Source organism: Neltuma alba, unplaced genomic scaffold, assembly GCF_004799145.2.
Source record: "Neltuma alba isolate B1F8T4 unplaced genomic scaffold, ASM479914v2 tig00013347_pilon, whole genome shotgun sequence".
NCBI lineage: Eukaryota > Viridiplantae > Streptophyta > Magnoliopsida > Fabales > Fabaceae > Neltuma > Neltuma alba.
In genome coordinates this window covers 1-9,556 of record NW_021637615.1, presented here as the reverse complement: position 1 = coordinate 9,556, position 9,556 = coordinate 1, and the positions used below count along the sequence as shown (strand labels likewise).

General features: G+C 38.2%; 2 protein-coding genes across 2 annotated transcripts; both read left to right on the top strand.

The window, feature by feature from the left end:
* The first annotated feature begins 433 nt into the window (after positions 1-433).
* LOC114736620 (triose phosphate/phosphate translocator, chloroplastic-like) lies at positions 434-4,159 on the top strand. The gene is made up of 12 exons (XM_028924497.1): positions 434-817; positions 924-998; positions 1,171-1,236; positions 1,791-1,869; positions 2,087-2,207; positions 2,290-2,385; positions 2,681-2,793; positions 2,901-2,978; positions 3,070-3,186; positions 3,409-3,508; positions 3,613-3,713; positions 3,824-4,159. Exons 1-12 carry the CDS (start codon positions 561-563, stop codon positions 3,839-3,841), a joined length of 1,221 nt encoding a protein of 406 aa, XP_028780330.1. The 5' UTR covers positions 434-560; the 3' UTR covers positions 3,842-4,159.
* A 1,708-nt stretch (positions 4,160-5,867) lies between these two features.
* LOC114736621 (homeobox-DDT domain protein RLT1-like) lies at positions 5,868-9,231 on the top strand. The gene is made up of 5 exons (XM_028924498.1): positions 5,868-6,635; positions 6,787-7,212; positions 7,671-7,750; positions 8,652-9,058; positions 9,142-9,231. The coding sequence occupies exons 1-4, from the start codon at positions 6,455-6,457 to the stop codon at positions 8,727-8,729; spliced, it is 765 nt and encodes a 254-aa protein (XP_028780331.1). The 5' UTR covers positions 5,868-6,454; the 3' UTR covers positions 8,730-9,058; positions 9,142-9,231.
* The last annotated feature ends 325 nt before the right edge of the window (positions 9,232-9,556 follow it).

The window sequence follows — 9,556 nt, the reverse complement described above, 5'->3', positions numbered from 1 at the left end:
AAAAAAAAACTTCATCAAGAAAGAGAATAGTAGGTGTTGTTGATGGAAACTTCACTCGATAACGCAGGAAGTCCGTGAGATTTTTCACTTCGGCGATAGAGAGGAATAGTGATGTCTGATGAGATGGAGAGGAGCAGCGGAGGAAAAGACGCGGGATAAGGCATCATCACCATTGGCCAATCCTCGCTTCTCTCTCTTTCTCCTTCACATATCTCTCTCTCAGGATAAGAGGGCCCCACTTATCCCCTTCCCTTCCCCCCCCCCCCCGCCCTCGCGATTCCCCCTCGCCCCCCCCCAAAAGAACAATGCCCCTGCTCCCTCACATCTCTCACCCTTCCTTCCACATCCAACGCTCCCCATTTTCCCATCTTTTTTCCCTCGACGCACCCGATCACCCACCCCTTCAGGCAGTTAAACTGCAGCCACACGTCACAAAAACTGTTCCTGTACTTGGCTCTGCCATTTCTGTGCCACTCTCACCCTTCCCTCCCTACTCTATATTACGGCCGCATTTTTTGATTTTTCCGTTTGGTTCTTCTCTCTGTTTCGCTGCTGATTCCATGGAGTCGCGAGTGTTGTCACGCGCCACCGCCTTCTCCTCCTCCTCTCTCCCCTTCCTCCGCAGGCTCCCGCGCGACTCCCACGGTGCTTCCTTCCTCTCTGTCAAGCCGATCGGTGCCGTTGCCGACGGCGGCAATCTTATCTGGGGAAGGCAGCTCCGTCCCGAGCTATGCTCGCCGGCGCTGAGGAAAGACGCTCCCCTCCGGCCTTGCCTCGCCGCTGCCTCCTCTCCGGCTGAGGGAAGTGATTCCGCCGGGTGAGGTCCGTTCCCTCCGTTCTTACTCGGTTCCCTCGCTGTCGTCTGTGTCCTTATCGACTTTGTTGTTGTGGTTTTGTTTCTTTCTTTCCTTTTCTTTTTACAGGGAGGCGAAAGTGGCTCCGGTCGGGTTTTTCGATAAGTATCCGGCGCTGGTGACTGGATTCTTCTTCTTCATGTGGTAGGTGACCTGATTCGCTGCATCCTCTCCGACTGTGTGTGTCTTTCTCTTCTACTTCTGTTTCTCTGCTATACGCTGAGCTATGCTCTAATTTCCGTTATCTAGCCGTGTTTCTCTCCGTGATCATCGCTTCGCGTTCTGAAATTATGGCTGTATCCTTTTACCTTTGCAGGTACTTTTTGAATGTGATCTTTAACATCCTCAACAAGAAGATCTACAATTACTTCCCGTATCCATAGTAAGCACTGTTATTATATTCATCAAATTAATGTTTAATTTAGAGTGTTGCTTGTTAATACATTGATTAAGCAAGTTCCTGGTTAATGTAAGATGCTAATGGCGTCCAGGTTTCAATAACGAAACGAAGAAGTCGACATACTAGCTCAATGCATTATATGTTAATTCGAATTCAAATCTCACATTAAATTATAAGTTTCCTAGATCCGTTACAAATGGTATATTTCAATATCTTGGGACTAAACACTTAGTTTCATGCTTTTGGCGACATGCTTCCCTGTGAGCTTCTTTATTATCTTGTGAAGGTAGGTGTGAAAGAGATAATAGTAAAAAAGATTGAGATTGATGGTGGACAGTAAAATCTCAGGCTCTATTATTGGAGATGAGCAGTCAAAGTTACGTAGAAGTTAGTATGAAAGTGCTATGATTTTTTTTTTTGACCAGAGAAAGTGTTATGATTTGATAGTAATTGTCGCTGCTAATCAGTACTAGTAATTGACTTCGACTAACTAATAATAACTTACGGCCGAAATAACCTATTATGGGTGTATGCAGCTTTGTTTCGGTTATCCATTTATTCGTGGGCGTGGCGTACTGTCTTGTGAGCTGGGCCGTGGGCCTACCCAAGCGAGCTGTAAGTAAACTTCAAATTCACTCGGCCCATATCTCATCATCATCGCCCAAAAACGTCCAAAATCCGCAATGTAGGAGAACGTGTTAAAACGTTTGGAGACATGAAAAACACTACTATCAATTTATCGCAATTTTCTAAAAATCATATCTACAATTTTTGTTCATTTATCAATGGCATGTATTCTGATACGTGAATGGCATATTTATATGCTTTGTAGCCCATAGACTCGAACCTGCTGAAGGTGCTGATTCCTGTGGCAGTGTGTCACGCGCTAGGCCACGTGACCAGCAATGTGTCGTTTGCAGCTGTTGCGGTTTCCTTCACACACACCGTTAAAGGTGATCAAATTTCTAAAAATTGCCTCAAACTCGTTATATTTGTAATTTTGTAATGTAATAATTGTGAGCTCTTTTGTTTCAGCTCTGGAGCCATTCTTCAATGCCGCTGCTTCCCAATTCATACTTGGCCAGCCAATTCCTTTTACCCTCTGGCTCTCTCTGGCTCCTGTTGTTATTGGTATGATCGTCTCTTGACCGGTGGTTGTTTCTCTCCCACGGTTCACCATCTTCTATCAAATTTTAATGTCATACATGACTATCCTGTATGAACTTGGGATAATGAATATGCTTGCTTTAGAACCAAGATATAATAGAGGTAATATTACATATAAGGATAAATGTGAATCCGACGTAACATATAATAAGTTATTTGAATGAAACAGTTAAATCAAGATGATATATGTTCAACCATATCAACAAAATTTAATCAATATTTTTAAGTCAAAGTTTGATTGTTGTGAGGGAATATGCAGGTGTGTCAATGGCTTCACTGACTGAGCTCTCATTCAATTGGACTGGTTTTATAAGCGCTATGATTTCAAACATTTCATTCACATATCGCAGTATCTATTCAAAGAAGGCTATGGTAATATTCCTCTTCTCTCTCCATTGGTCACATTGATCATTACTAAGAAATTGAGACTTGACTGAACCATATTATGCGCTCCCTGACACGACTCTATTATTCTGCAGACTGATATGGACAGTACAAATGTGTATGCCTACATTTCCATAATTGCCCTAATTGTCTGCATACCACCAGCCATAATTGTGAGTAAATTGTACTTGCGGCCCTCGTGATGAATACAAAAACCTTCATATAACCCATGGACTTCTTATCGTTCATTATTTGATCACACAGTTCGAGGGGCCTGCACTGATGAAGGGTGGTTTCAGTGATGCAATTGCTAAAGTTGGTACTGTCAAGTTCGTGTCAGATCTTTTCTGGGTCGGAATGTTTTACCACCTCTACAATCAGGTAAGCATATGCCACCAGATGAACTTATTCGATGCCTTACCCTTTTTTTTTTGTTGGGAGCAAAATTTGATGCCTTATCAATCTAGCAAAAATACACTAACTTTACCAAAGAAGACATATTCTTTCACACACAATTACATTTTCTTTCCTGTGTTATTTTCTTCTAGTACATGATTGTATGATAGATGGAGTTAACAATATTGTTGGCGTTCTTATCACCAGCTGGCCACCAACACTCTGGAGAGGGTGGCTCCTCTGACTCATGCAGTTGGGAATGTACTGAAACGTGTGTTTGTGATTGGCTTCTCAATCATAATCTTTGGTAAGCATATTTTCCTCTTCCATTTTGGAGCTCTAGTTTAGTTAGTTTCAATTTTGATTGCTTTAATAATCTAAATGAATGGTTCTTGCGTTCGTACATGACAGGCAACAAGATCTCCACCCAAACTGGTATTGGAACATGCATTGCAATAGCAGGAGTGGCCATCTATTCTTTCATCAAAGCCAAGATGGAAGAGGAGAAACGAGTGAGTGCAAATGAAACGACTGAAGAATAATAATATATATTTACAGTGAGTTGTATATGATTATGCTTTTTGTATGATGGTTTTCATTTGTTCTGCTCCTCGTGTGGCAGCAAGCGAAAGCGGCATAAGGAACAAGAGACGTGCGTCTGAGCGCTGGAAATCATATCAATCATCACAGATTTGCTTCAAAAATAATAGAGTGATGGCTCCATATTGTATTATCCTTTCCTTGTAATAATTTCTGTTTCTTCCTCTCCCTCTCACCCTTGTCAATTTTCTCATCCTCTTTTTTGATTCTATCAAAACCAAAGTATTTCTGTTTGCTGATTCGCAATCATCTCATGTTGACTGAACCATGATGTATTCATGATTCCCTCGGGACATGTTTAAGCTCTCCTTTTCAATTCCCTTGGTCTCAGAAATTGATAATAATACTGCTTCTCATATATGAAAAGTAGCCAGCTATACATGGAAGTCATTGGCTTGTTGAGTGGACTAATAATGAGTAGAACGAAAATCAACGCAAGGGGATTAACAAAATTTATTCCTTAAATGAGCATATAACATGGCTTTAAGATATTTTATTCTTGTTAATATGACTTTGATATATATATATATATCCAATCAGCTAAAAAAGTTGTTTATTCATACGAAAGAGGAGTGAGGAGCTCAGTTCCCGCCATGTTTTATTTTGTTTTAAATATACAAAACTTATACATAAATTACTTATTTTTCGTACATGTTCGTGTCATTTTGAGTCCATTTGATAAAAGTTTTCCCAGTGTAAACTTTCAACCTACGCTGTTGTTATCTATAGTTTGCTTCGTTTAAAAAAAAAACCCTCAGAAAACTGCTCTGCGTCTACTTTTCTTACAAGGTTGTGTCAAAATATTTATGGAGCAATTGTACAGAAAAAAAGGATACTCCTCCGGTTTTAAATGGTTCTAAATGTAAGATCCTTATACACACTAGTATAAAGTCTTATATTTAGGACCGGAGGAGTATTTTATTATGAAACAAAAAGACATCGAAGTAAAGTAAAATGTCGAGATTGGCTTTGTGAAGTATTCTTATTCTTAATATAATTTACCTCGTTCTTTATTACTTTTAAGCTTTAGATGGTTGCGGCCAAGCTACAATAATAAAAATTGTGGCCAACCCATGAAACTGCTTCTGTAGTTTGAGGAAATTGAATAAAGAGTTAATATTTGAGTGCCCCTTATTTTCTTGCCTATTATATTTTGTTATGATTATTTAATAACATTTTTATTTCTTCAATAAATATAAAATGCATTTTAAACACATTGTTGTTCTCTTATTCTTACTCTAAAAGATAGAATTTATTCGCACACAAAATTAAATACTACCTCCAATGGTCCTTAATATAAGGGTTGTTTGAATTTTATTTTGATCCTAATTATAAGATTTCAATTCATTTATTTCTCATATTATTCATTTTTTCTAAGTAATCTTAATAATAATGGTTGTTATAACCAATATACTTGGTTAGCAAGAATATTTTAAAAATATAAACTTATTTATTATAAATAATTAACTTAAATAATTTTTAATCTATTTAAATTAATCAATAAACTCTTATATTAAGAAACATGAGATTTAGTATAATGAAAAATAAAATTAAAATGAACCCCCCGCTATATCCACTTTCTTGACCCAAACTAAATGACTTAATCCGTATTAAAGCCCAATGAAAAAGCCCATAGGAGGGAAGAGAAAAACGGAAAGGCACATCAAACTGGGCCCAAAGAAACAAAAAACACGAAACATCGATTCGCTGATCGCATCAGACGCGAAAGATCCCAAAGAGCAGAGCCAATCAGAAGGAGCCTTCAGAAAAATTTAAAGAACTCCATTCAAAACGCAACAAAACACACAACTTGTAATTCAATTTCAAACACTCGCACATCACCATGATCCCACACACACGCACACTAATTAAATTCACCGAAACAACAACCCCCGAAATTGCTAAACCTTAAAATTAAAAGAACTAAAAAAACGAAAATTCTGACAAGAACCGTGGAATAAAGGTTCATCGAAATTAGAACAACGTGTAGAGATAGAGAGAGAGAAAGTCAGACAACACAGATTTCATCTCATCAAATAAAAAAGGAAAAACGCAAAAAGAAAAAAAAAACTGAACTTGTTAACAAAAGTCATCTCTTTTTTTGATTTTTGTTTTTAGTCATCGTTACCGAGTTCTCGTTTGACACGAACATTCATCACACCGTTAATAAAAAGAGAAACAAAAAAGCCAGTATTTAGTATTTACGAAGGAAAATAAAAACGAATTATGAAAGGTGGTGGAGGAATTGTACTTGTAGGAGTCAAGGGAAACTGTTGTTGGCTTATCTTTGTTTTTCGATTTTTGTTATTAATATTATTATTGTTTTTCGGTTTGTTCTTTTATTCTTCAATCGTTGTTCTTTCTTTTCAATCCCTCATTGTACGCTGATGCTTTTTCTTATTTATTATGTTATTTCTAATTCTTTTTCATCCCAGGATAATAATCTTGTGCCTTTTCAATCCTTGACTATTACGGAATTTTGGTTTAAGAGAGAGGAAGGTAGAGATGAGACGGTATAGATAAGGGAAAAATATTGATTCTTTTCGGTAGCCCTAATTTTCTGTTTTGGTTCCTTTTTCTTGAGCGTTCTGGATTTCTTCTGGGGGTTTGAAGGAGGTAACTTCAGGGAACCTTCGATCTTGATCGTTCTTCAATGGAGGCCGAGTCTGTGTCTGACGGGGAGAATAATCGGAAAAGGGACGCCGCTGATGATTACAATGACAACAATAATGGAAGTAACAAAAAAATTGTAAATTCCAATGAAGGGCAGAGCAAGCCCAAGCGTCAGATGAAGACTCCTTTCCAGCTTGAGGCTCTGGAGAAAGCTTATGCTTGTTAGTTCCCTTCTTCAATTTTTGATCTCCCTCTCTATCTGTAGTTTTTTGTTTTATTAAATTTTTACGTGTTTTTTTTTTCAATTTGAAGATTTTGTTTGATATGCGTTCAATCCGTTTGCTAATGGAATGGACTATTTCTGTTGATTAGTGGAGACTTACCCGTCGGAGGCGATGAGGGCAGAACTGTCGCAGAAGTTGGGGCTGTCGGATCGGCAATTGCAGATGTGGTTCTGCCATAGGAGGTTGAAAGACAAGAAGGACGTGCCCAAGTCTTCAAGAAAGGCGCCACCGCCGTTGCCCGCTTCACCGACGGACGAGTTGAGGATGGAGACTGAACTTGCCAATGATTATGGATCCGGGTCGGGTTCGGGCTCAAGCCCGTTTACTCGTTCAGAATTGCGGAATGTAGTACCTAGGGGTGTTCCTGGGTACTATGAGTCGCAGCAGGCTCTTATGGAGCTCAGAGCAATTGCTTGTGTGGAGGCGCAGTTAGGAGAACCCTTAAGGGAGGATGGACCTATTTTAGGAATTGAGTTTGATCCATTGCCGCCAGATGCATTTGGAGCACCTATCGGTATAACGCTTAGTGCTTTTGTTTTTCCTCACATCAAGATTGTGTTAACTCATCTTCAGTTTATGCCTTGTCTTTATATGTTTTATTGTTCATTTTTATTTGTTTTTTTTATTTTTTGCTAGGACTATCGGTCTCTTACAGTCTTGTATATAACAATTTAACTGTTAAATCAAGTGGGCATGGTTAGAATCTTCACATTGTTCAATTACTTAGGTATCATGAGTTTGTTGGTGTCTGTTTTGTTTCTTAAACATTCTGTATTGTATGAATGTTGTAGCGATTAATGTTCATATACAGCATCTTTGACCACCTCTGGGCCTTTTTTGATAGTAGACATGTGGTTGCTAGAATCAATAACTTATGTGGCATGAAGGGTTGATAAACTTCTGTTAGTTTTGCGTGCTTCTGTTTTGTTTGGCTGCTGACAATTTGGCGACTCTGTTTTTTTCTTGGAGCAGCAGTTAATGAGCAGCAGAAGCGGCCTAGTCTTGGCTTTGATAGTAAAGTCTATGAAAGACACGATGTTAGAACAAACAAGGTTGGTTTTCTGTTATCTGTATTAGATTGCATGCAAGTTTATATGCATTTAGTTGCATGTGACTCGCAAGAGATCATTTTTTGTCATCACCGTGGTTGAGTGAGAGATACTTATGATGATTGAGTACCTTTCTGAATGCTTATCCTATTCACTCAAAAGCCCTTAAGATTTTCACTAGTTAACCACTTGTACCAGGTATTGTAACTTGCTTACTGTTTTGATTTTCGCCGTTTTTCAACATCTTGTCTCTGTTGTTAGCATGAAACATGAAATAAAGTGTTTAGTAACTTCACAACCATATAATCGTGTTGGAACTAGTTTTGACATCCTCAGCTTGAGTGATTATTCATTTGTATTCTTATGTTTCGATTCAATTCGCCGTATTTTTTGTTGTTTATTCCACTTTTGTCCTTTTTCCTCTCTGGTTTTGAAGATTATATGTTTGAATGCTCAGTTAATGCAAATTCAGATTGTAGAATGTGTTCCTTTAATTCATAGAAAACATGTTACTGCCTCCATTATCAATATAAGTAACTAATGAAGCTAGTCACACATATTAGGAAACAGTTTAGTGTCTAAACCAGTATTTTATCTTTTCTATTTTGCCTCCAATAAAGATATGTAGTTGGCCCAATGGTTATTACTCTTCATTGGAAAATGGAGAGTCCAGTGGTTATTTATGGGGGGCATTTTTGTAAAAATCAAGTGAAACATTTATGGAAGTTTGCAATGTTTCTTATTTCTGATAGCAAAGGATTCTCTTAATTTATTGCTTATATTGATAATAAGGGAGTATTTTTAAAATATAATCTTAAAACTGCTTGTTCTGCTAGATAAGAATTTTGTTTACTGCTTGGTTGCTTTTCTTAGAGTCTTTGATTTTAATTTAGCTCCTTTCCAGGCTATGACAAGGGCCTTCCATGAATATCCATTTCTCCCAACCACTCCAGTATTAGATCTGATGCTTATGGACAATTGACACAATCTCATTTACTTGATCCGATGGATGGTCCAGCCAGAACTCCGTCTTTTGTAGTAAAAATGAACAGCTTCCCAGGATTCATGCTGCCCAAGGCCATTCGTCACGTGTTCGTGTTTCATCTCTACAAGATAAGCAAGGGCTTCCCTTTCCGTCGCCCTCTCGTGATGATGATGGCCCTTCTCAAAGGGAATCTTACCCAAACCTAAATATTGGAATGAACTCTCACTTTACTGATCACCCAATTGTTGGACCAGAAAACCCTTATGGGGTAGTTGGTGGACAAATCTTCCCTAGCGATGCAATATTACGGTTGACAGAAACGAAAGGTATTCTTTATTGAGCATCGTTTTTATGTTTTATTTCTCCAAACAGTCTTTGCCGAGAATTTATAATTATAAACTTTATGCAGAGTGATGATTCTAGAACTGCAAGAGAAGCTGAAGCCCATGAGATGAGGATCCAGAAGGAGATAGAGAAACAAGATAACATTAGGCGAAAGGTTGTTTTTGAAATGAAGTGTGAAATTTATGAATAGATGTTGAATATGCTTGATCTGATTCCCTTTTGTTCTTCCTCTCGGTTTTAGAATGAAGAGAGAATGAGGAAAGAGATGGAGAGGCAAGATCGTGAAAGAAGGAAGGAAGAAGAGAGGCTGATGCGTGAGAGACAGAGAGAAAAGAAAAACAAAGCGTGAGCAAAGACGTGAAATTGAACGAAGGGAAAAGTTTCTGATGAAGGAAAATTTAAGAGTAAGTCTGTTTGTGAGCCTTGTAGCATGATCATCTGTTAGCTAATATTGAAACCTTTGAGGATATGTAATGTAT